We start from the raw sequence: 27,733 nt of genomic DNA, 5'->3' as shown, positions 1-27,733 counted from the left end.
GAATTTGTAACCTATTTACATAACTATAAAGAATATTTTAATATCAACATAATATGCTCGACAACTTACGCTAGCAACATTAAGAATGGCAAAATATTGGTTGTTAATTTTTTTTTTTAATCCTCTTTTCAATTTCACCAATTTTCGACATCTTTATATAAAACCAACTATTGTGTAACAAAATATATATATTTACATATTTAAAATGGATTATTATTTAAACGTTAGCCTCGAAAAGCCCGTTTTTGCATCAATATTTAAAATATAGAAAATTTCACATGCTTTATTAAGATTATACAGGAAACGTTCGTGTAATCGTAATGTTAAAATGTAGTTTAAAATATATCCTTAAAATTATAATCGGTGATTTTTAATATCCAAAAACGGAACGCAATGTTGTCAGGGTTCATGTATGCGAGTTTATTTATTCAAAAATAACCTAGTAGCTATCGTTATATTATTGAAGAAATTACTATGTGTCGGCAGTATGGAATTTTTGTTTTTGCAAGTTGTGTTTATATAATCATACTACTATTTGCCCTCGTAAGGATAATATTATTGTGATTGCTGATATCATAGAAACAGTATTTCTATCAAATTTATACATCCCAACTTTAGTATTTTTATGTCGTACATAAAGCTGTCGTAAATCCTATAAATTAAAGTTAAATTTAGATAATTTGCACTGTTGTATGAATTAGCTTCTAATCACCAACATTACAATCGAATCAGCCGAATATTCCACTGTATTATTGCTTGATTTCTAAATTTCAAATTACTCGCTGAGCAATAAATTGAAGTTTAGAAATTACATTACAAGCAATTATTCCACTCCCAACTAGTCGTCAATGGCACGTTTCAACGACCTCTAGTGAGCGTTCGAAACCAAGCACCACACTAAGCACACCACTTAAGTCATATAAAATTAACGCTTAATTGAATTATTGAAACAATTATTCTCTTTAACAAATTGCTGGGAGATTAAACGACTATAGAGGTCACAAAAATTACTTAGCATTGTGTGAAGAGTAATTCTAATTATTGTGCTGTTCGTAGATAAAACGACGACGACAAAATAGGCGAAGTGATGGCACACGTGAAGCTATCATTATAATTTCATATGATCTAAATAACTAGAATTCATTGCAGATAAACGAAAAAATACAACAATGTTTCGATACAAATGTAAAAAAGTTGGTTCTTAATTACGTTAAATACGAATACATTCTTACAAAATAAAGATAACAATGCCCGTAAATTAATTAAATGTATACAAAAAATGCATGTTCTATAGTAAATCGTATTCAAGCTTTATTCCGACTTGTTTTTTTAAACATGTAAAATTTATCCGTCGAATTGAATATAACACTTCCATTTTTAAATAACAAAATAAATAGTATCGGTGTAAAATTATCATTACTGTTTGTGAATTGTAACTGCAGGTTGTACTGATATTTTGAGCATGAAGATTTTGTTCGATGATCAATAGCATATTGTTTTGTAACGGCCGCACTTATAAAGGCAGGTACAATCCCATCGATTTGACCGTCGAACGACAGCATCGCGTAACCTGCCACCCCATGAACACCGTTTACAGGTAAAGCCGTAAATGTTTAAAATATATATAATGAATATACAGTAAAGGACATCGGAAACGTCGCGGTGGACGAACTAAGCTCACATTTATTTGCTATTGAATACGATCCGACACGGTGGGGGTGGGGGGAGGGGGCGTGGCCTAGTTGATGTTGACGTTCTGCGTGAAGTCGTACTCGACGGTGGGGATGACGGTCTGCACGAACTTGAGGAACACGATGAGGTAGGCGTGCACGCCCAGCTCGCCGCCGCTCTCCGTCACCGTCTCGATGATCTTCTTCATCACCTCTGCGTGTCTGGCGCAGTCACAACATGTATGTTACGTTTACTATACAAAACGACACTTTCGTCGCAATTATTTACACTGGCTTGCATAGGAGCAAAGCGATACAAAGCATCGAAGTTTGGTAGTGGAACAACTGATAAGTACTGTAGATCTAATATTTTACTCGACGTCTCGACAGAGTTGCAGTTGTAACCCGGATAAAATGTATTGCTCTACGACCATACCCGTTAATGCATGATATAATGCCGGCTGGGGTACCTGCAAGGGTGCACGGAGGCCATGCTGGGGCCCGACACGTGCGGGTGCGACTCCATGGTGACGGTCTTCTTGGCGTGGTCCTGCGACACGTCCTCGTACATCGCCTCCACGCTCAGCAGCCGCCGCTCCTGGAGTACGACGTACGGGCTTACGTTACTATGTTTTATGTATATTGTGCCTTTTTCCTGACGCGGGTAATAAGTCACTCTATACAGAATTAATGGCTGTGATTATGAAATTGCGACTTGTTTAGAATTAATAACAATAACTTCAGCATATTTTTTTATTTTAATTCATTTTATTTCAACTTTATTTTAACACTTTAGGAAACGTGTAAAATTTTAAATAGAGATTTGCACTCGATATAATGGTTAATATTTCTTACAACGCCATTGTCTATGGTGGTGACCACATATCATCGGGTGGCCCATTTGCTCGTCAGCCTACCGATATCATAAAAAAAAACAGCTTATATAGATCGATTGGTCTTTCGGTTGAAGAGTTGAATAGAGCGGACGGCGCACGAAGCGTCGCAACTGGCTAATTTACCCGATCACAGGTATCGGGCTGTATATCACAGGCTGTACGGAATTTTAGTAGATTGATATCATGGTCTGACCTCATCATACCCGATGAGCCACAGGCGCGGAGTCTGGTAGTACTTGTCGTAAGTGATATGGAGGTCGTAGGTTCGAGTCTTGATGATCTCATCGCCGTCAGATTTCTGCTTCTTCTCCTTCGGTTCCTTGCGAGTCGTTAACGCTGTTGACTGTTGGTTTTATCATTATTTTATTGAATCTGTGTAAATTTTGTAAATTTCTTAAGTCATTTCTTAGGATAACAATATTATAAAATCTATAAAAAAAAATCGTATTCATTCTCGTTCTCATTCATTCATTCTGTATTCATTCGAATTAGATTATTTTATTAAGGTATTTATATCCCATATTAAAGTTTTTGTAAGTAAATTGCTCGGTTTCTTGTAGAAATATATATGAAACGAAAAAATTGAAATAATCTGTCATATTGTTAGAGGTATGTTTTTATTTATATTTATAAATAGAATAAAACGAAGTGGCTTTCTGCTTCTGCCTGTCTGCTAACTTCTAAGCTACTCAAGGGATTTGATACGGTTTCCACCGAGACACCGAGAAATAACTAGCATCGTCTCTCGCAATGGCGCCGCTCACCGGGTCCACCTCGTCGAGCAGGCCGGACTCCTGGAAGCGCTCCATGTCCTCGGCCTCGTCGTCGTCGTCGGCGTCGTCGTCGTCGCGCTCGCCGCCCGCCGAGCCGTCGCTGTCGCCCGTCTCCGCCGCCTCCAGCGTCATCTCGCACACCTGCGGCAATGGCATGGCATTGGACTATGACTATATCATGAGGAGATTTATCGAATGCTGCGATTGAGTTTTAAATCGATTCCAAAATCTCATTTTGATCATTAAGCTGTCATTTTCAATTGAAGTTTTTCAAACCTATTCTTGCATTGATGATACAATCTATTATTATTATATATATATACAGATAGCCGTAACTATTGATCAATGCATCGTCCAATGCATTAGTGACTACCAAAGCAGGTCGGCTTTTTCCCAACTTCCTAAAATATATTATTCCATCAAAATGCAAATTTATTCATAACTATGAGGTTTTTTTATTACGAAAGTATGCCATGCCACCCTAATCAAATTAGACAAACATTTGGCTTCAATATTTTTTAAAACCTTATTTCTGTATTTTTAACCTACCTAAGGTCCCAGGCCTATTTAGGCGAGGCCCCTTACCGAGTCACCTACATTGTATAGTGGAAAATATGGTGCAGCAATTGGAGTAGTGTCGTGGTTTATACCACACCATTTCAAACATGCTGAAAGGGAGTTAATCTTTGCCCATATTGTGACATTTACAGCTATTTTTTTACTTTTTAAACATATTTATTGTAACACTTTCCAGTTTCATAAGAAAATATTACCAGGTTAAATGATAGTGTTACCTTCTCTTCAACGGCGGGTAAGCCGGAGGACTCGTAGTGATGTGTGTCCACCCAACCACCATCCTCATCATGTTCGTCTTCTATGACCTTCTCATTGTCTTCACAGTATTCTATCTGAAATAAAGTATATGTTTTTTTTTTTATTTTAAAATTTCGCAACTCTTATAAAAAATGCAATTATGTAATTAAATTAAATAAAAAAAAAAAAATTACATATTTATGTAAAAAACATTATCATTATATCTAGATCTCAGTAAAATGTACATTCCACACCAGTGTAAACTTTAACTTTAAATTACACTTGTTAAATGACAATTCAAAAGTGCTTGTGAGAACCTATAACAATGTAGATTATAGAGAGCAGACCTATAACATGTAATGTACAGTATGTTCTTACTTGTTTGCAACGTCTATAGCATGGTACATTCCTGGTAATGAGGAACTGCTTATCTGGTGGTAAGTATGATCGGATCTTGGACTCCTCACCCTTGGCCCACTGCCATGTGGGGCAGTGATGAACCAAGTGATCACCTGCTGCTACGAATTCTTCTGGAGTCAATACACCAGTCTCTTGAAACTTGGATTCCTAGTAAGTAATACTTTTTCAAATAAATAAATTTTTTATTTGGTTTCTCAGACTCGCTTATATGTTATATTACTAGACAAACTTACAAATATTTTATTTTATCATCATATGACATTACTTTTACGTTGTACAATTTATTTTTTTAATAATTACGGTACAGTTTCTAACTTAAAAAATAATTGTATAAATTAAATATTTAGTGATCGTTAATTAAAACTGCGTTGACAACTTTAAACGACTTTTTATTTTGTTCTGATTATACTATACACATTTGACCTTACACAAAGTGATTATATTACAATAACAAATTCTGATAATACAGTTATTTACAAAGAGAGGCTGCACAATACCTTGAGAACAGGCGTCAAATATCCCGCAACACCCAGGGCGGTTCCTTTTACAGTGTTTATTACACTCTGCATTATAAGACGTTATGCGTGAAAGCTATTTTCCGACACCGAAACTGCCTTGTTTATAATTATTGTAATAACAATGATTTTACACAAAAGCCGGACAAAGCAAATTGGAATAAACTACCGTCTTCTCGGCACAATAACTGTCATTTGTCAATATGATCATCAATTCGTCAGACGTCATATCAGCAATAAGTATGTCATTTGTCAAATTGAGTTTTTGACAAATAATACTTATATTGGGCTACATGAGCTGTTTTGCAGTATTAAATTTCTAAAACTAGCATCCCGTCCCGTTTTTACAGGGGCGCAATAAGGGATATAAAATTTTAGATTGAAATATAAAAAGAAAATTATAAATTTTAAAAATACGAGTGTTAAGTAATGAAATAACTTTTTAGTATAATAAACATTATTCTACCATTTTATTCCCTAGTTAAAAGTAGGAATATCATAACTTGCTTATTAACAGTCTGTCAGTTGTCACTTTGTCAAACATCATTTTGTTAAATCACAAATGTCAATTTCAATTTCAATATAATCACTGAGTGATTTTACTTACAGTAGCACCGTCAATTTTACAATTAACTCGAAATTTTAGATAAAACGTAAAATAATGAAATTTCGTTTCACATTGGAGTTGAAGTAACATATTTAAATAATTTCATCATCATGGAAGACGTGTTAGACGAAGTAGTTTCTTCGGAAGATTTACAAGTAAGTTTTTGTGACCATTATACATGACTCATAATGATGTACGTGATATTTAATTTCGTATTACTTTTATTATACAGAAATTCGAAAAGATTTTTCATGAACAATTACATCAAGGTAATATAACGCCCAAAGCTCAATTCGAATACGCGTGGTGCTTGGTACGAAGCAAATATCCGACCGATATTAGAAAGGTACGTTATCTTTAGATGTCTTATGATTTAGACACAAAAGAACCATTGTGAGTTGTAAAATAATAACTTTTATGAACTGATATTATCATTACCTTTTAAAAAAAAAAAAAAATCATTGTAAAATTCTTTGATATACTTTATCATAACTTTAGTTTTATATATTATAAATATTTTTTATTTCTTACAGGGCATATTACTTCTGAAAGAATTATTTAACTCTCATTCAGAAGGCAAGCGTGACTACCTTTTCTACCTTGCTATTGGCAACGCCAGAATTAAGGAGTATAATAAGGCACTGCATTATGTTAAGTCATTCCTTGAAATTGAACCTGCTAACCAGCAGGTGTTGGCTCTTGAGGTAGGATTTGTTATTAATATGATATATTTTTTTCTGCTCTATAAACAACCTAATTAGTCATTTTAGTTATAAATTTAAACAAATTAATAAGTGTTAGATACTTTATGGATAAAAGATTTTTTTTCTTATCATTATTTTGTTCAAATAGGCCTAATACCTATATTAGTAATAATAATATGTGGTATACATATGATAAATATGTTGGTTTATTATTAAAAGAGCTTACACAAAATTATTATTGTTTGTTATTGCTTATCATAATTTTATCAGCAAGTAGAATTGAATGCAGCGTGCAATAACCTTAAGTTGTGCATTTTATTTATAAAAGAAAACAATTTGTTTTCTTATTGTTTATTAAAGATTTATAAATATATAACAATCATGGCATAGCAGCCACCCAGAAAATATCTTTTAAAATATGACAGATCAGTGTTGTGTTTTTGAGTCATTGGTTAATTATGTGTATATTTAAAAATAGTTTGTGAAACATTGTCTGAAATATAAAAAATAATTTAAATCTTTTAAATTAAATGTTGAAATAGCCTGGTTCTTTAACTAATCTTTGAGTAAATATGAAGACAAATGTATACTCTATGATGGCCCTACTAATTTAGTTTGTGCTTCTTATATCTACTTACTTCTCTGTAGTGTGAGCCATGATAAATATTTTCATAGATGATACGAAAAATGTTTGTAACAAAAGTTATACTTTTGGTGTTGTGCATAGTCAAAAGTTAAGTAAAAATATTTATTCAATATCTTCTATTGATGACTTACTTATTGATTGTCAAGAAAAAAAATACATATCCCACTAGACTGTTTGAATAAACTATTTTAAAATGAGATATTAAAGATTGAAAGTCAGATAAATAATCCAATTAGATAGAAGATAAAAGCATTTTTAATGAGTAATTAAAGTAATTGCATCAATGTTTTAAACTCTTCCTAATGAGGGAGCACACTGCTCAGCGTTTGTTTAAAATCTCAATTGGATAATTGAAATTTAGCAATCCACTTTTATAAAGTAGGCTAGTAGAAATAGTAGTATATACTATACCAATTATATAATATCCTACTTCTGTTCTAGTACATATAATTTGACTAATTACAACAGAACTATTTTAAACTGATTGCAAAATTTTAAATAAGATAGATATTTTTATTCAATAAACACCCTTAAATTAAGGCATATAAAGGTTATGGATAATGAAAAAAGTACATATGTGAATCTTGAAAATTTTTAAAAATGCTTATTACATACAATACATATTGCAATATATTCATTAGAATTATAAAGCAGCCTTTATATTCCAGCACCAAATTAACAAGCGTATGGAGAAGGAGGGTCTGATGGGTATGGCGGTGGCGGGCGGCGCAGTTCTCGCTATAGGCGGTCTCGTCGGCCTCGGCATAGCTCTCGCCTCTAGAAAAAAATAGCAATTGGCCTTCATGTGAGTATTGATTATAAAGCTTAATTATATGTATTTCTGCGCTAACAAAACTTAAAAATCTCGTAGGAAGTACAAATTTTATTGACATTGATTAATTCTTGGAAAACTCTTTAGGTTTTGGTTGATATATATATATATATATATATATATATATATATATATATATATATATATATATTTTGTTATAGTATATAATGTATATGGCTGATATATGTATATATATTTTTTTATATAATATAATCAATGGATAATGCATTTGGTACTTGTATATATTTAGTAGAAAGCATTCTAATATAATGGGTTCTGTTTTACAATTTTATTTTTTTATAGTTATGGCAAATGTAAAAATTTCAGTTTGTTGCTGACGTTCCTTATGTAGAAAAACACTCCAGAGCATTGTGCTGTATATATTACTGTTTCTTCCAATTCTGCAAAATTAAATAAACTTTAAAGCTATTTTAATTACAATATTATACTCTTATATTTAATATTGTAAAAGTTAAATTCCATCATCGTTTGGTTACAGAATGAATGCTCTAGTTGGTGTTCATTATCTTCTGACGAAGAAGAAGAATTTAAAAGAGGATTAGTGGGATTTTCCATTTTCACAAGTTTAAGAATTTTCACTCTGTACGCTAGATTATCCAAAGTGTATGAAAAAGAGTAAATACTTTTTACTCTAAAAAAAAGCTATTTAGGTTATAATGTCTTATTTAAAAATTGTAGTGTATTTATTTTATAAGAATGAATATAGTTGATATATGTCATCCAATGTTTATAATTTATTCTAATAGCTCTAGGCTTATTTGTAGTTAAGAACAAGTGATTAAATATTTTGCACATGTAATTCCATTAAATAAATGTGGTTATTTTACATGGTTTATATCTTTTAAGAAATTTCATCAATTCAATACACATAAGCTTCAAGTATTTAATAATAAAAAAATCACTTAAAAATATTTATACCTTTGAACTAGTATGTGTATCTGTGAATACATTGATATTATTTATGTGTTGATTTTTTTAATAAATTAATAGAAAAAATAAATCAATTGTTAACCTTCGACATAAACCAAAATGGCCCACGAATTAAGAACAGACGATTATAATTTATCAAATGCTTAGAGTCTATAAGGCGGTAGGTATACGTGAATTGACTTTATTTGAGTTGAGTTGATTGAAGAAGTCTATCTTTTATTTAACTGGCAATGATTGTTTACGTCATATCTTACAAACTGAGAACTACTCCAAAAGCGTAGACATTAAATTTTGTACATAAAAACTAGCTTTTTTCATGAGTTTAACTGGTTTTTAGTATTATTAAGTTTATGGGATCATGCGTTGAGTAAAAAAAAAACAGAATATTTCAAAACAATTATTTTTATTATCTTGTTTATAATAATGTAGTGAAGCAGCATACATCTAGTACACTAATGTACAATGGCAGAGGCGTGGCATTGATTTAAAATTAAAAAAATATTTCTTACTTTTTTATACTATCAACAACTGAGATATCTTTTTTAAATAGTAGTTTTGAATTTTTAATAGTGGCAAGAGTATTCTATCGTATATAGTGGGGCCACTGAATTAATTTCAAAGTTGGAAGATAAATAAGAATTATTCTTACAATATAAATAATATTTTCTTTTTTAAACGACAGCAAAATATATTTTTTTGCAAAGTTGAAAAACTAAATGTGCATATAAAATTAAACTTATGCCGAGATGGAATAAATCTATGGTATAATAACAACCTGCATTTGTCATGTGCGATGGAAACATTTGTAATTTATCTAACAACTAGTGATTGTATACAATTTAATTTCAAGGAATATTTAATGTTTTGTGCTCTCTAGTAAAATATATTTCTTTACTCATATCTTGTTAAGACCTATTGGAAATTGTAATATAACTAACGGAACCATAATATTGAAAAACAAGTAAATGACTTACTATGGTTTGTTCAATATTAAAATTATTGCTTCTCATGTATTCAAGTAATTGCTAAAATATTGAAAAGGACTTAACAATAAAACTTTACTAGTTATTCATTTCAGCAAACAAATTATGAGTCTTATGCGACTAATGAGGTATAGTCGGGTGACTAAAAATAAAGAACTGCTAATATCGAACTTTCAAAGTTCAAAAGGTAACTAAACATACTTTTTACACAATAAGAGCATAATGATCGACTTAAAGTCCTAATTATCATAATTTCTTCACTGGTATATAATTATAAGTATAATCAACAACGTCGAGATGTTGTTTGAAGTTACATCGAATAGTGTTGAGCTTACAACGACAACAGAATTTTCCAGCGACAGGCTCAAAACGTTTTACTATGTATATGTTTATAATTTACTCATAAAATAGCCTCATTTTATAAAAACATTACATCTTCGATGTAACTTCAGTACTGTCTCTTATATTTAAACTGTGGTATGCAAAATTGTGTTCTGAAAAAATATATATTTCTTAATCACAATCTGGTAACTGACTATTGTAAAGTGTACCGTGCTTCAACATCTATTTATCTGCGTATCATCTAAATAAAGAAGTCAATCTTCTATAACGTAATGAGAAAAATAAGCACACTTCTCTCTAAACAATCAAAACTTATTTACAGTCAAAAATAATAATTACTTACTATGGCAACACCGTTAACTGTCAACAAGGTTATTGTTTATTCAAACCAAACTGACGATACCCGTCAAATCTCACTAACACACTAAAAATAATATTCAATCAACCCGTACTCTTAAACTTACGAATTATTCGCAGTCCGCCCACTGACACGTGACAACCACGGCGCAGTGTTGCGACACGAAGAACTCAAAAACGTCCATATTTATCTCACATTAAAAAAAAAGATTAAATGCTTCACCTATCGCTCTAAATTCTTAAATAAAGTGAATTCTAATGTATCGGGAAGTAAATATTTTTGTGACTCGCTTACATATAATCTTACAATATACTAAATAACTATAACATTGTACTCTAAAAAATATGTATAATTATCGAAGGCTAATTATGAGATTGTAATCACAGTAATTGTTATCCAAGTAACGAGCCCTCATCATTACTACAGAATAAAACTTTCCACCGTTTCGTCGGTCGGTCGGTCGGTCGGTCTGCCCGCGACCCAACACAATCCGTAACTATCACTTACACATATATACACGTACTCGAAGGCAACATCAAGGTATACTTTATTTATTGCTTTTGTTACTATTTGTTTATCATTATGTACTTTACATATCACCACATGTTTATATACAATGCATCGTTTTTTTAAGGTCGAATTTGAACATTTAATTTACGAATCGAGAATCGCAATCGGAATATACTTACCCTTTGAAATTATACTCAGTCTCGAGGCAGTAGATGTTAGAATTTAAAAATTCTCGTAATGTTTTAAACAATAACATTATCGTCCTTTCAATACGATATAAAAATCGGCGATTCTTTTTACGCACATCGATAAATATTTATTAAGTTTTTAAGCTCTGTTATTTTTGTTCGTATACAAAGATATTTTGTTTTTTTTTTTTAATTTTCCTAAATATAGGTGCATTTTTTCATATAAGGTAACATACAACTCGCTACGGTCGTGACAGTCTAATTTTCCTCTAGTGAGTGCGTCTTCTATAAAAATAAAATGGTACAGATATAACCTACGGGCAGCGCTAACAACCACCTAATGACTTGCTTTATATTTTACCTACGATATACTCTATATAGTATATATAAATGCAATCTGCAAAATGCATAAAACAACAGTTATTATATCTATAAATTGTATAAAATATTAAATAAAATCTATTGAAGTGAGGTAGATGGATGGAATTTCACAATTTGTGTGGATATTTTTTTTTTATTTATAACGTCGCCTTATTGGCCCGAATGTTGAGGTAGTTGGATGGAATTACTATGTAAGAGGCCCTCGGCGAAGGGACCTTACACATAAGTTAAAACTTACTACTCACTAGTTATTTACTACTAAACAATCTCACAAGTGACGAGTCGACGGTATAGTAATCTAATGTGTACGCGGGTCTCGCTAGTCGGTGACGGCTCTGTGGCACAGTTCGGGCGAACCTCCTAATCTCTAACATCTTGTAACTACCGGCCGTCGACGCGAACCGTCGATCGGTCGTGTCCATTACTTTAAATGCCAAATATTTTTTACTCTTTCCGGTTAACCTAGTTGCGACCGATACTGGTCGACCCGACCCTTAAAGTTAAATTTACATACATCGGTCAATGGCACCAACGATATTCCACGGGTCAACGATAAAACGTTTAAAATGAATCAGCTAACGACGTAACATAACACTCAAGCACCTTTTCGTAAACCATCAACAAAACACTGTCGGAACAGTTTCACTCGCATGCTAGTTCGACAACCCGACGTGGACATCATTTCATGAGGACGCGATCTTGTTGTGTTCGTCCTCGGAGTAGTCCCCGTCGTCGTGACCACTGGTCTCGTGGTCCGCCTCCGAGCTGTTGACTCGGTTCCTGTCGTCGTCGTTGTAGCCCTTGTAGTAATCCTTGTTCATATCCTTGTCCATATCCTGCTTGTCGATATCCGCTTCGCTGATGCTGTCGTTCCTCTGTCGCTCTTTGCCCAGGTCTAAGGGTTCGTCGGTGTCGCGCATGATGTCCGGCTTGCCCATGTTCTCGGTGTATTGCCGCTGCATCTGTTTCAGGAAACGCTGGTGGGCCAGTGTCGTCGGAGGAGGCGGAAGTGATCCCATTTGAGGGGAGGGCTCGTCGTAAGTTTTCCTGTCCATGTGCATAGCGTTCATTTGGGCTAATTTAGCGGCGTTCATACCTGAAAGTGACCATGCCTCAGTCAGTAAGCATCCAAAATTTCGTATAATTCTTCTCCAAAAGGAAGCGAAAGCTCACTCACCAAAAACGTTCTCCCCAATGTACTGGAGATAGGTGTCCAATATCGCCGAACCACCCCCGAACCCCGGCGGGTAGTCGTCATGTTTCATCCCCGAGAGGCCGTGGGGTAGGTTCTCCACCGCCTTCGCCGTCACCGCTCGCACCGCCGGCACTTTTGTTATAGTCGTATTCGTCAGGTTGTTTATATCTGAAAAAGGGAAGCCCCAATCAGCTATCGATTACGAAAGACGGGACGATCCGGGAGCAAGAGAGCCGGGCAGTAAAGGGTGGAGAGAGGGGCACTCACGCGGCGGAGAGACGGGCAGCGAGTCCTGGTACTTGGACTGGCTGAGGTCGTCGTCGTTGTCGCCGCACAGCGAGCTGGTCTCGGAGGCGGCGGACTTGGCGTCCAGCTTCATGTCGGCGCGGCGCGGGCCCGTGGGCGACGCGCGCGCGCGCAGCTGCTCCGCCGACACCTTCACGCCCGCCTTGGCCAGCAGCCTGCGGACACGCGCTGCTCAGGACTTGCGAACCATTTGACTCGAGGTCGAGCCTCGGTTCGTACGAGCACGAGACGGAGTTTGCCATCGATTCCGACGATCATACTCACTGGCTCGCGAGTTCCGGGTCGAAGCGTGTGGGCATCTGCAGCACCGGAAGGTCTTTGGTGGAGATGCCGCGGTGCTGTCGCGACATGTGCGAGTGCAGCGAGTTGCGGGACTTGGCCACCGTCCCGCACAGCACGCAGCTGGGGAGGCATACGGCGTGTTAGATAAACTTTAAAGAGATGGTGAACCGGAAAAACGACCTATTGAAATTTCGAGAACGAATTAAATTGTATTATGACGATAAATGTACTTACCGGTAACCGGGACACACTGTATGCTTATCTTCGAGGTGAGTTCTCAGGGTGTGCGCCGATCGATAGATCTTCCCACATTTCGGACAAGGCCTCGGGTCGGTGGCTCTCACGCGCAGCAGGTCCTGAGTTCGACGGCAACCTCCTGATGATATAGAGAAGAGATACTACTGACTGTAAATAGTTATTCAAATGCTTTGGCTTCGGATGATATCATCTTACCTGATTATTAACTAATAAAATAAATTAGGAGTTAGTAATTTTTATAAAGCCGATCCCGTGTCCCTTGTTCTTATAGCCAAAATTTAAATAAAAATGCACTAATTCTACTTCGTAGTTTTATTGTTTATGTTTCATATAAGCAGACAATATTTCTTCGGGTAAAAATTAAATTATTACGTATATATCGTATCACTAAGACAATCGCAACTAGAATCGTTTACTCACATTGAACATTTGGTTATTGAAATGACTAATTACATTGTTGTACGCTTAGAAATATTTTATAATATAAAGATATACGACATTGCCTCACAGGCGTCAGGAACAATTTTAACTACTCGCTAAATTTTACCAATATTATTTTAATCGTCTTGGAGATCTATGTTCGAGTTCCTATCGCATATATTTTGTAGGCGTACGGTGGGCGACACACGCGGCCCTAGCATTCGACCGTTGTATACACTAGCAGTCTTTACACAGTACATTATTGCATATATATTTTATTTGTCCGTTACATTTAATTTCATGTATATATCAACTATATATCTATGAAAATGAAAAATAAATATAAATCATAGATATATGTGTTATAAAAAAACGATATGATGTATAATTATGGATTGCAAAAAAGACAAAACCAAAAGTATTGTCACTTACTTATTTCAGAATTATTAAATGATGTCGGAATCTAAAAAATGTAATCGTAACAAAATAATACGTTATTTATTACAATAGTAACAATTACCGATGGAAATGAATTTTTTATTATTTGTGTGCGTTTGACTTTGACATAGACTATACATTAAATATTTTTACGCCAACTTAGGCCTGGTACTCTAGCTAAATTTTATATTGTAAAAATATATATATTAAATTTTATTGTTTGGTGTATTTTCTTTATAGCATTTTTGTATGAAAATATATGCGAACGGAATATGAATTTTATATACAATTACAATAAATCCCTCGTGTTATTTATTTCTCATACGTTCTACTATGACTAGATATGTTTTTGATTGTGCTCTGTGCCTACAGGGCTCTAAACGAACATCTTTTAAAAAATAAAGCCTATCACTTGTGAACATATTAACTATTGCGTTTAAAGGCATTCGATTTCATTAAAATCTATTTCGTATTGTCTTATCTATGGTCGAAAATATACATAGAGCGAAGCACGGTACAGATACTTCAGTTTTTTCTAGGCACTTCGTAAACCTGCAACCACTAAAAAACTATAATCATATTTATAAAATGATTAATATCAGTGACAATTATTAGCCAAAATTAATCTCCATTGTAATAAAATTCTAGTACTAATTTAGAAGTTTCTGTACCGAACTCTGCTATGAACCGAAGATGGGTTCGAAAGGTCCTGATTGTTACATAAAAAATATCTAAAATGTCAGTTAAACATCAAATAAATACCGAACATATTGTGCGTTCATATTGAACAAATATAATAATATATCTATGAAATACTTTAAATCAATAAAAGAGTCTCGCAGTAACATCAGGACATAACTAGGAACTTAACGACAGATAAAACACAAACCTACAAGAAATAATAGCAACAATGGAAGTTAGACACATTCGAGAAAGATACGGAATGGTCGTCTCACTCAGTTGCATTTCGTAATCTATCAATGGCACCAATCATCACAAGTCATAATGCGCTTTACAAAACTAACGCTCAGAACATCTGTAGCTAAATGCTCTCGATGCAAAAAAATCGAATGACTTTTCTGTAACATACCAGCCGTATATATGGCCCTAACTTAACGACATCGTTCGCAGATCGCTACAGCATCTCCCGAGATATACATATACTTAAATAATATCAGTCTATAACTACTACAAAAATAATTTTCAGTCGATTTACCCTACCGGTTTATACATCGTTTACGTACGAACATATTTAATGCTGAATATGAAAATGCATCGTGGAGATCATCGTTTTCTGGGTTCCTCAGTAACATATAAAAAGCCCCACTCGTAGTTCCGATTCACAGCCGTTTTAGCAAGTTTTGCCGAATAACGAACAAGTCCCCCTTCCCCTGCCGCTCGCGTCACGGACGTTAGTTCGCCCAGCCGCAGCTCCATTTCAACGTTTTCATCTTCTCCCACTGGCGGCGATGCTTAATCCTCATGTGGTTGCGGACCGAGTTAGGATGCGCGAAGTATCTCGCACAGGACGCCACGGGGCACACGGGGCTGTCCCGCGGGTAGTGCGCCTCCAGGTGCCGCCGCGCCAGCGCCAGCGACTCCAGGCTCACGAAGCACAGCGGACACTGCAGCCGCGAGCTCTTGCAGTCGCCCCCCTCCAGGTACTTTAGCAACTCGCTCCCCGCCCCCCTCCCCTCGCCGTATTCGCCTATCGCCGGCTTTGCCAACGCGTCCCGCGCCGCGGCATCTGCAATGCCCACAGCACCAAATTACTCAACGTCGAGAACGGTTGGCAAATCCGACGATCGGCCCTACTACGCGACGACGTTCACGATAAACGGTCTAAAAATATTACGTTATATCAAATATAGTATATCGGTAAAGTTCGGTCCGCGGTCCCTACGGCGGGTCATTGGCACGAGACGGGCCCTCGCTACCACCAGACGGCGGACGGGGGCCCGGGGGGCGGGGCCCCTAGGGGCACAGGCCCCGGAGGCGCGGGGGGCGCGCGCCGACTCTAGGAGTTCTGTCGCTGGCGGATGCCGTGCGCTTGCAGCTGGTGGTTGATGAGGTAATGCTTCGTTTTGCACTTCTTGCCGCAGTGCTGGCAGGGGAACCACTGGTCGCGGTCGGTCTGCGAGTGCACATTGAGCATATGCTGGCGCAGGTTGGAGGTGGAGGAGTAGACGCGGCCGCAGAGCGGACACTGCGGCCGGTAGCCCATCGCCGCCCCGCCCGCGAGAGCCGCCCCTGTAACACAGAGGCGGCGGTTAGAACAGTCCGCGTGCGGTCGCTTAAGCGCTACTGTGAGTGTATCGGTCGGGCTCCGCGGACGGGGCGGGCTCGCGCCTCCTCTGCTTGACGCCGTGTATGGAGTTCATGTGTATCTGCATGTACTGGCGCGTCTTGAAGCCCTTGCCGCAGACGGGGCACGAGTGCGAGAGGTCGCGCGCCGCGTGCACGTTGAGGATGTGCTGCTTGAGGTTGCTGTTGTTGCTGTACAGCTTGCCGCACTCGGGGCACGCGGGCTTGCCGGGCTCACCGTTAGCGAGGCCGGCGCCGAAGAAGCGCTCGTCCTTGGCGCCCGCCGCCTCGCCCGCCCAGCTCGCTCCTGGGGCAGACGACTCCCGTCAGTTCCGAGCTCCGATACGTCCGCGGTGCGATACGATACGATACGGCACGGCGGGACACCTTACGGGACCTCACGGGACCTCACGGGACCTCACGGGACCTTACGGGACCATGCGGGGCGACGCGGGTCGCCGATAGACTTCCACTGTTGCTATCTTTTATCGATTCTCGATTTTGGAACTATTGGTGCCCGACGATTCGGTTTAGTGATAGAGATCGATCGGTCGCATTTGGTCATTCGGTTGTTAGTGTTATTGAAAACGTGCGATACGTGACTCGGTAATGAACGATTAATGACGCCGATAGTTTTTGAATTACAAATCATTAACGTTATTGGGTTTCGAATTATTTCTTTTGTCGAATCTAATTGCAATTATATCGATCGGTAAACAGTTAATGTCGCTACTGAGTCACGTAATGAGAATGTTAGTGCATAAAACACGTACTCACCGAAATTATCTGGTATTCCTGAGGGTCCTGGGAGTCCCGGAAATCCTGTAATATTAAATATAACCTTTAACCTGTGTCGATCATTCGAGCAAAGCTACTATGCGGCGGCCTTACGGACCTGGTAAATTTAGAAGTCCGGGGAAGTTATGAGGGAGCGCTCCGTTAGTGTTGGCCATGGTCGCCGGGTCGTCGTAGTCCACTGGTTCTTGCTTGGCTCTGTTTTCTCCTTCCGTATCGCTCGCGCCGGCGTCTGAAGACGACTCTTCGCCATCTCCTGACTATAAAACACACACAAATTAAGTATTTCCTTTCCATTTAATCTTAGCTAGTAAGTTCAGTATGACACGAAACGCATTTTATTTGCCTTTACCTAATAATTAATTATTTAATTCTTATCATATAATAACTAATAGAACAAAATAATGAAGTTAAAATAAATTTAGAGCAAAATTTGGAGAATGTATGTTTGTATCTACTATCTACCCATTACCATAGTGTACCGCGAGGGACGCACCAATTATTTTGATTTAATTAAACTATTGAACTAACTTTGAGAAATTGTAACATATTAGGAAACACTCAAATGACGCTTTAACGACAATATCAATTAGCTCCATGTTTTAATGGGTTTATTTGAACAAATATAAAAAAAAAATGTCATTAAATTTGTCTCTAGAAAATGTATTGAATGTTTAAGTTGACCTGAGCCTCAATCCTACCAAATTGTTGGAGACTCCGGAGAGGTGCGGGTTCTGTACGGTTTCCAAGGCTTGGCTGAAGAGGGCCAGTTCGTGTCCGTTGGTGCCGAGCCGCTCGGGACTCGCGCCCTGCGCCGCCAGCAGCTGCTCCGTCCTACACCAGTAAAGGAAATCTCTTATAAGCATCGCTCACTATGAACTACCAACTCCGAATTGCTTCACCTCTAGCTTTAACTGAGTTAAGGAGCCGTGAACGTTGACCGCTCAAGCAATGGTTATCACTTGACTAGTTTTCTTAATAGATAATTCCATAATAAAATAAAAATTGGTCTAAAAGCCACTAGAACTAACGACAGGATAAAATAACTTATTAGCCTTTTAAATCCTACGGAAGAAAGAGAAACCTATATTTTTATTTTATCTATTCTGTAAGAACTAACTTTTTATTTTACTCCGGAAATGTTGAAAATCGACATGCTATCGAATCGACATCCTATATAGATATAGATATATGCTATGTAGATTATCCTTTAGGTTTTATAATTTATAGTCAATGTTGCATATCAGATACAACTTTACGAAATCGACTTATATATACAGTTAGAGGACGTACTAATGTTTGCCTAGTTCACTTCTAAAATTGTTACTATTTATTGAGATTCAGAAATATAAAGGCAATATGTTTTACAATTTAATTTAAACGATGATCTCATTCACGAGTCCGGAATAGGAAACATTTTATTATTACCTCTCTATTAAAGGAAATTTACTTCTCCGAAGTTCATCGTCAATAGGAAAGACTATTCATAATATTAATAATGATTCTTTTACCTTAAGCTCTATAACATTATCACATATTTTGGTTCATTACCGATTAGTGAATCAGCGAGACAATTCTCACGTCAGCCATTTATAGGCCATGCCTAAATTCAGAAAATCGGTCTTTAATGACAAAATTTGGAAATGGCAATTTAAATTCGCATTTCTATTCTCTACATGGTCTCCTGCAATTACCGTACCGGTTCGATGACGGCATTTCTGTACAAACAATTAGAATTTACATATTTTTTTGTGGTCATACATTTTTTTAAACATTTCTAAGATTTTATACTACTCGGATCTCCTCTATGGCTAACCGCTCACTACATCGCGTGCTCGTTTTTTACTAGTCACCCTATTTTTTTTTTAATAGACGACTAAGTGCCGTAAATATAAATCACCGCCCACATTTACAAAACGACGCCACATTTCAATAACTTCCGAAGGCAGCTCGACATCGTCACCGACGACGAGTCGGCGGTAAGACGGAGATGGCAGGGGAGGAATGCTGGGAGGGTAGTAATGCAGTGGTAGCAACCTGGTCTTCATCTGCGCCTGGTAGAGGTCGGAGGAGCGCGCGCGCTTGGGCGGCGGCGTGCAGGGCGCGTCGTCGGCGCGGCGCGCGCGGCGGCCCTCGCGCGCCGGCGCCTCGCGCGCCTCGCGGCCCTCGCGCGAGCCGCCGCTGCCCGTCTCCGTCCACGACGACGCGGACTGCGGGCACGGGCGGCACGTGAGCGCGCGTCGATAGACATTTTGCATACTTTGGATCGGATACTTATTGGAGTTCGATTTCAAAGTTTTCTAATGATGGCGGTTGCTGACGTTTAAAATAGTGCCACATTGCTATCCGATACTATTTTTAATGATGCTATATTGAATATTATTTTCGTTAATATACACATTAATTATATTCGAAATGTTTGCGATGCTATGTCGTAATTTGAGGAAAAATGTGTCTCAGTGATCTCGTCTGGCGAGTGATTTTTTTTACTTAATTAAGTAGATTGTTTATGAGTGCTGCGAACGAAGACGACTTTGTTATGATCGGCTCGTATCCTTACCGGAGATGCCTTTTGATCGAGTGTAGCTAACGGCGCCGGAGGAGGAACGTCGGTCAACCCTCGGACTTGTAAAAGTTGAGCGGCTCTTAGGAACTCTTTTAATTGCTCTTGTCCAATATGAACTTCACCCTGATACATGAACCTGTAATGCATGGAATTGTGTAATTTATGTTATATTTAAAAGCCTGATATACTTAATTGTTTTATGTTCTACAAATCTCAACTCTACCTTAATAAACTCTCCATATCTTTGTCGTGTACATCTCGTAGTATAACTATCGGATGCTGACACGGGTTAGCCTTAAGTAATCTTCGGAAGTACGGACTGCAGGCTGATAGCACCACCTAGGCAAAACAAGATCTCTGTGATAACGAACATCTATGTTATAGGAGTTGAGTGTGATACATCTTAGTTTAAGCTATGTTTGTCCATTGATGCTTATTTATAGATGTGTACACGTTTCTGGACTTGCCAACAAGGCGCAAACATAATATTGTTAACATATATTCTACATTTTTATGTCCGCCCGTAATCGTTACAGTCATTTGGGAGTAGTTATATTTAAAAAGATTGGCTTGAAAGTGACTCAGTAGGTAAAGACGGATTTATTCGTATTAAAGGGAGAAAATCAGTGTTGGACTTAGATATAATCGAATTTCGGAAACTTCGAATGAAAAGGATTTTGTTATTGTAAGAAAACCCATAATTGTTAAATATGAGATAAAAAAAAACCCCGCCGAGTATCTTTCGACGGTTCTCCTTAGATACAAAGTTATTCTTTTCGAACCGGCGCGGTGATAGATTTTTTACAGTCAATAAGCAAGTGTATGTAACACTTCTATATTTAATAAAGATTTTAACTTTTAGACGATATGATTCACTTAAGTATTCATTTAAGCAGAAACATATACAGAAAAGATTAGTAAAGCTTCCTTCAGTATCATGGGTTGTAACAATACCTTATGTGCGGTAAACGTAGCTCCGGCGCAGGCCAGCGTGACGTCAACGAAATCCTCCTCATCCCGGAGCCGTCGGAAGGACGACACCATGGCCGAGTGGAAGTCGTTCCACCGCAGTGAATACTGCTGCTCGCCCGCGGCGCCTGCGTGCAACCGAGCTGTTAGACGCCCGTGTTAATGTATAGACATCGATAAGTATTATACGATTACATTTAGGTATTTGGTAAAAATATATTATACATTATACAAAATATAATTTTTTATAAGCAGAGCTACTATGTAGGTATGTGACTCTTTTTTCTATGTTTTAAGGATCGCCTATAGTTATTTAAAATTGCAAAAACGTTGTATTTATTTCATGAGTAGAGTTAGGTATAAGGTAGATATCATATATTTATTTGGTTAAATATTACGGTTACTAAAATATAAGCAAACACTAAAATATAGGTACCCAATTACCTTTTGACTCAATAATAATTATTATAGCAAAATGACATCAAAATTAAAAATAAATTCAGTTTTAACATTGTACGTACAATCTATCTACGAGTTGCAATACACTACTGATACATATTAAGTTATTTTTGATAGTTTGTAAGTTTTTAATAAAAACCTCACTAAAAATTAAACGAATTCAAAACGAAATAATAAAAAAACAAATGAATAGTTTTTAAATATGCAAATAAAAACTAAGTATATAATGATACCTTAATTTAATTATTTCAACATTCACTGTAAATATGTTTGGTTTATCAGTCGCTTGAAAAATGTCGCGGAAAAATTATGAATATAATTTATTTGATCTGTTGTAGTTCAATGTGACCTTTACATTTACACCGTTGTTCTTCGTTGACCTTTCAAAGAGTTTAAATCAAGAGATCATGCGAAATTTAAAAAAAAAAACGGGACAGTTTTGAAATTGAAATAGAGTCAAATATAAATTATTTATACGCAGCTTGAATTATTTTACTGATATTTACGGATTGGTTGGTTAAAATTGTTAAAATCATAATAGTAGGGAGGTACTTACTGAAACGAGTTTATATTATTTTAGGTAAGTATGTGCGTGTTTTTTGTTTTTTTACTTTAAGGCAGACTGTTACTCCACCTTACAAATTAACGCAGGCTTTAAATTAATTGAAACTATGACAAAGGCTAGTTAATTAAATGGAAAATCAAATTAGTTTTAGGTACATTTATATTTTATCTATTAGAAAGTTACTTTAAAGAAAACCAAGCAATGCGTCCATATTTCTATGATTTTTTTTATACAAATTAAAAACCTTAATATTAAATATCTTATTTTAGTAAACGGAAATTGATAGTTAACCTACCTTACTATAAAGTATATGTACAACTAAGTCTATATTTTATCTAATCCTTATTTATCGTACCTAATAAAACTCACATAACAGTAAAATTAACAGTACGCCACATGTTTTCATACGGTCCCTAATATTTCTTTCAATAGCAGAAGTTATCACTTCCATTTTTAGCAATGATAAAGTATAGCTATCAAGATATTAGCTTTTTATAATTATCTTTTTTATTTAAAAAACAGGCATTAAATACGAACGTTCTCATTACCTAGAGTTCTTATAAAAAATATGTTACCACATATGTATACCTATGTTTACACTGTGAATATATTTTAAATAATTTATTTTGCGAGTCAATCTTAACTTTGTTCCCCTTGTTTCTGTTATACATAAAAAAAGTAAAAGCCTTTATTAGAACTCTTTAATTGTACAAACATTGAAGTGTGAATGCGCTCAAGTCTGCCTCCCTCGACCCCAAACGAGTCAGTCGAATTGTGACCTCTTCGCTACTCATTGACCCCTCGCAATAGAATATTTATATCCAGATTATTAAATAAAAAATATATATAATATACATTAGTAATTTAAAAAATTCAAGCAACCTACAAAGAAACGATTGTTTACAAAATTTTCACACAATAGTAGATAGCATTGTAGTTATACTAACTAATTATCTTATGGGGAGTTTATGTTATAAATTTTTTTGAGCGTCATTTCATACAAAACAATTCTATAGGTAATAGATTTACTTGTATGAAAAATAAAATCGATTACCATTCGATTGTAATCGAATAAATCTTCGATTCGAATTCGGAAGCGGAAAAGAAACGATAAAGAGAATACGTTTAAAGAATAAAAAAAGAATATCACAATTCGAAATCTTGAAATAAAAGCGTTGTCATTAAACGACTGCCTCCCTCGTCCTGGGGGATCATCCCAGGATCTCAGGGGGGTGTTGAGTGGGGGTGGGGGTTGAATATCAACGAACTCATGTACCGTACGAGTGACTGGACGCTTACGATCCTCATATAGATTCTGTTGGTAAACAATTGCGTATCGCGTACAAATATTGTATGGTATTTACGTTTTCATTCTGACAAATTGCTTTTAATTGTTACAAGTATATGTAAGCTCATATGGCTAGACATTTTTAATTTGTATTCATTTTAACAATAAGCGTATGTAATAATGAAGACTGTGTTTTATTTTCGATATAAAATTTAATTAAGTATGACGCGATTCAAGAAAGTAGGTACCTACGTATTTTTTAGCAAACAATTTTTGAAAATGTATTCGATTTGTGGTCGCTTAGAAAGCATAATATGTTGTAACTTCGTAATAATATTTTGTAATGAGTATCTTATTCCGGCCATTGTTGATTTTTATAAATAGCTAAGTAAGTAGCCTATACCTATCATTTTCTATAACAAAGTATGTTATGTATGCTTACATTCATAAATTTAAAACGCAGCCGCTGATTTTTATTAGGAATATTTTGGATTTGTTATGGAAAAATTCAATTTAAATTATTTGAAGAAGTATTAATTCTTTTTATTTTTACTAATACCATTTTTACAGGCTTTTTGTGAAAACCCATATATATACACACACTTAAAAAATACGGTTTCATAACAATGCAACATCATCGTCTGCGTATTTATTGTTTATGAAATATTTATTGTAGAAGTAAACACATTGATTAATGACGTGGGACGATACTCACCGGTCTCGGTCGCCATGGCCGGCTGTTCGGAGGGCGGCACGGTGTCGGGGCGTGCGCGCGCGCTAAACAGATCTCCCGCGCATTCCAAACGACTTCCTAGCGCCGCCACTTTAGCGATTGTCACTTCTGCCGATTTTTATTCTATGCCCGTATGCGTGTGTGCGTTCGCAAGGCTCACCCTTGTTTGTATTTTATTGTAAAGCTTTGAGTATTGTTTGTTTTGGATTCCTGAAAATAATTTCTGGTTTTAACTTTTTTATTCTTGAGGAACTTTAATATGACTTTCTTGCAGTGCGGGGTGAGAAGCGGCGGTTTTGTTTTTTTATTTTTTAATTTTTATTTCTGACGATGGCTAATATATGCACTTGGATAATCGATTTTATGTAATTATTTTATAACTTCTTGAACGGAGAAACAAAACACAACGAATGAAGTCACGTTGTATCCTAATATTTAATAGAAACAATATGGAAAACAATTGTTATAATTAAATTAAAACAAATGCACTCAATTGCATAACGCATCGAAATTTTAACAATAAAAGCAAGCTGCACGTACTGCGTGAGTGTCTAATTGTAGATTAATTTGGGTAATCGCTGAGTTTTATAGTCAATTAATAAATAATTATGTCATATTAATTGCTATTGAAGATCGTTCGCGTTCCGAAAAATCCAAATAACACGAACGTCCGAGTACGTCGACGTCCACGTGACGGAGACGAAAATGAAAACTCGATTAACACATAACACGCACTCGAACACTTCAGCGCAAAAATCGAGGTATGGGGCAATTACGACCGCGTTGATCACGAGGGGTGTTAATTTAGGGACCGGTGCAACGATCGATGGCGCGCCCTGCATCGCCACAATAAGGGAGGAGCGGGCAGATAGAAATCAATACGATGTCCATCATCGCTTGCACCCTCCCCTCGGTCCGTACCGCCTGCGCCTTGCACCCGGGAAATGCATTTTCCGCGATACCACCGCTTTTCACCCCGCACGCGTTCCGGTTATAATTTACGTCGGAGCGATCGGACGTATTAAAAATTCGTACAATTTTTCTTCCGGCGACGTCCGATAATGAATGCACCTCGCTGTTTATGTTTGCGAGTTAAGAACGCGCGTGCTATCCGTTGCGCGTCACGCGGGCGACTGTCGCCCCGCCACTCGGCCGAGAATAAACAGCGGGGGTGAGCGTGCGGGGGTCGCGGGGGGCGGGGCGGTGCAGCCTGCACGCCCACAGGCCGGCCCGCGAGTGCGGCCGCGCCGGGCAGCGGGCAGCGGGTAGCGGATGGCGTCACGACGGGCAGCGATACTTGCATGAAAAGCGCGACGCGGCAGCCGAGTGTTGAATGTGTCAGCACTGAGACGCACTGACGCGTAGATGAAAAGCGTTCAGCGTTACAGCTTATGAGAGCTTTTTTAGTATGCGTTAAGATAAGAGCGCTGCGTTTCGACACATTCTTTATTCTTATACAATCTTATTATTTTTTGCTCATTTATGCACTTTCAAATGTTTTATATCTTATTTTGGCAATGTACGCTATGACATTTTATAAAGATCAAAAGTTAGAGATCAAGTTTGAAGAACTCTGTTTAAGTTTGTTGTTGTTATTATCACATTCGTGAAAATATTTTACGATTAATCTCAAAATGGTAATCCTTTTTCACACATATGAAATAAATTAGTAGGTTTATTAGAGTTTTATTGACGATATTTGACAATTAATTGAGCACTCTATACCTATAGGTACGCTTTGAATAAACAATCCAAGAAATCAACAGAGGAGACGTCGTACCTATTTTTTCGATAGAACATCAGTTCAGATCAGACAAAATCTTCCAATTTTTAAATTATATTCAAGTATATGTAATGTATTTATTCGTATATATTTTGACTCTGTATTTCCCAGACCTAAATTAGTCGAACAAAACTCGTAATCCAATCCTATTTACAATCGAAACATTCGAAAACAAAACAGAAATGATCTCTGTAAATTCAGCGGCAACCGACCGGCCAATCATTCGTCAAACGGGCCGCGCGGCCGTAAATCTTACGAGTGGGGTGGGGTGGGGTGTTACGGGTGGGGTGTTACGTAACATCAGGAAGTGCGGATTAGGAATCAATAGTGGTCGTAATGATAGTTGTAGCGTAATAGATGGTACTGCGCCGTTTGTGGTGCGCGTTACATTGATACCTGGTTGGTGAGATTTATTTTTTTATTTGATATCTAAGGGAATGATATGGTTTATGATCTTTAAGAGTTGCAAAATACTATAGAAGTGTTAGGTTTATGGTTATACCGTTTCGATAATATATATTGAAATTAATATTAAATAGATAAGATACTTGGTCAATTTATAGATTTTATATTTTAAATAAAAACTCTTTTCTTTTTCAATTCTAATTCTTAACTTATTTCACTATTATTTTTACAACATTACGTAACATGTAGTCTAACACACATTCTCAGATAGAATAAAATAAGATTGATACGGAGCCAAAAGTAATTGATTGTAAATCACGCCTTAATTATCAATATCTTATTTTTATTACCTAAACGAGTTGGTCTAGTAAAAAAAAAACGTGGATCTTGATAAATAATAAGGGTTCAAATCCGGGTCAGCAAAACTAAACTTCAAATCGTCGATAGCACAATTATTCGTCTCATTCGAAACTTTGTAACGAAACAACACCTCAAATCTTTTTTTCGTACTTTATATTATATTCCTTTGCATGTACAGACTGAAAAAATAATATGTAAAAAATCTAGTCAGTCATTCGAAAGTCAATATAATCATTTGGAAAAAAACTACCTGAAGTGATTGTGCGAACAGGAGGTGGTTAGAACTCTGTAATGACTTCTAGTAAATCCCTCGAGGTTCAATTTATTTGGACGAATCTGTTTATTCTGTATTCACAAAAGAGGAAGATAATTGTGCAAGATTTAGTTCCTTGTTTAAATGTTTCCGTATTACTTACAACATAGCCTTAACAAACTCTATTTGTAATTATATTCTTTGCTTTGTTTTTTTTGTTTTGTTACACTTTAAATTACTAAAAAAAACTAATTTTATAGAGTTTGATTATCTATGAATTATTATTTAATTGTCGTAATAGATTTACTCCATGTTTTTAAGTAACAGTGGAAGTGAACTTTGGTGACTTACGTAAGACTTATTTTGGTGTCAAATGTTTGTGTGTTACACTATCCTGTATGTTTCCCGAAAATATAATAAAATAAATAAATAGACATAGAACATGTTCTATCATATTTTACTCGTGATAGGGCTTTGTGCTAACCCATCTGGGTAGGTCCAACCACTCATCACATATTCTACTATTAAAAAGCAACTAGTGGGACTCCCGCGAAGCTACGCGTTTATTCAAAAGATTTTTTAACAATTGGGAAATTCATGATACCTATAATTATTTTGATTACATTTCATTTGGCGTCAGAATTATGAAACCCTATTTAAATGAAAATTTTAATATCAAATAGAATAATACATTAGTTCAGTTGGAACTGGAGTTTATCGAAAAAAACTTATGTTAATTTTTGTAACGTTTTTCATTTTTTCTCT

At 36.4% G+C, this 27,733-nt stretch overlaps 3 protein-coding genes across 6 annotated transcripts; 1 reads left to right on the top strand and 2 right to left on the bottom strand.

Moving 5' to 3' along the window:
* Window positions 1-1,289: 1,289 nt before the first annotated feature.
* Window positions 1,290-5,270, bottom strand: LOC125077413 (ubiquitin-like-conjugating enzyme ATG3). The gene is made up of 7 exons (XM_047689350.1): window positions 5,070-5,270; window positions 4,531-4,719; window positions 4,134-4,247; window positions 3,331-3,480; window positions 2,760-2,909; window positions 2,141-2,268; window positions 1,290-1,892 (listed from the first exon to the last, which is right to left on the bottom strand). The coding sequence occupies exons 1-7, from the start codon at window positions 5,139-5,141 to the stop codon at window positions 1,739-1,741; spliced, it is 957 nt and encodes a 318-aa protein (XP_047545306.1). The 5' UTR covers window positions 5,142-5,270; the 3' UTR covers window positions 1,290-1,738.
* Window positions 5,271-5,653: 383 nt separating this feature from the next.
* On the top strand, window positions 5,654-8,621 carry LOC125077415 (mitochondrial fission 1 protein). Its single transcript, XM_047689351.1, has 5 exons — window positions 5,654-5,849; window positions 5,927-6,040; window positions 6,228-6,398; window positions 7,713-7,849; window positions 8,376-8,621. Exons 1-4 carry the CDS (start codon window positions 5,805-5,807, stop codon window positions 7,833-7,835), a joined length of 453 nt encoding a protein of 150 aa, XP_047545307.1. The 5' UTR covers window positions 5,654-5,804; the 3' UTR covers window positions 7,836-7,849; window positions 8,376-8,621.
* A 611-nt stretch (window positions 8,622-9,232) lies between these two features.
* On the bottom strand, window positions 9,233-25,357 carry LOC125077412 (protein abrupt). Of its 4 annotated transcripts, none has more exons than XM_047689346.1 (14): window positions 25,203-25,357; window positions 24,150-24,377; window positions 21,108-21,265; window positions 20,377-20,492; window positions 20,148-20,289; window positions 19,625-19,797; window positions 18,289-18,427; window positions 17,688-17,847; window positions 17,570-17,614; window positions 13,607-13,748; window positions 13,355-13,492; window positions 13,052-13,245; window positions 12,767-12,952; window positions 9,233-12,685 (listed from the first exon to the last, which is right to left on the bottom strand). In XM_047689346.1, the coding sequence occupies exons 2-14, from the start codon at window positions 24,163-24,165 to the stop codon at window positions 12,273-12,275; spliced, it is 2,022 nt and encodes a 673-aa protein (XP_047545302.1). In that variant the 5' UTR covers window positions 24,166-24,377; window positions 25,203-25,357; the 3' UTR covers window positions 9,233-12,272. The 4 variants fall into 4 exon arrangements, with proteins under 4 accessions (XP_047545302.1, XP_047545303.1, XP_047545304.1 ...); XM_047689347.1 differs by having other exon boundaries at window positions 18,289-18,421; XM_047689348.1 differs by having other exon boundaries at window positions 9,234-12,685; window positions 21,108-21,250.
* Window positions 25,358-27,733: the final 2,376 nt, after the last annotated feature.

The sequence above is a fragment of the Vanessa atalanta genome, chromosome 3 (assembly GCF_905147765.1).
Source record: "Vanessa atalanta chromosome 3, ilVanAtal1.2, whole genome shotgun sequence".
NCBI lineage: Eukaryota > Metazoa > Arthropoda > Insecta > Lepidoptera > Nymphalidae > Vanessa > Vanessa atalanta.
This window is presented reverse-complemented; position numbering and strand designations above follow the sequence as displayed.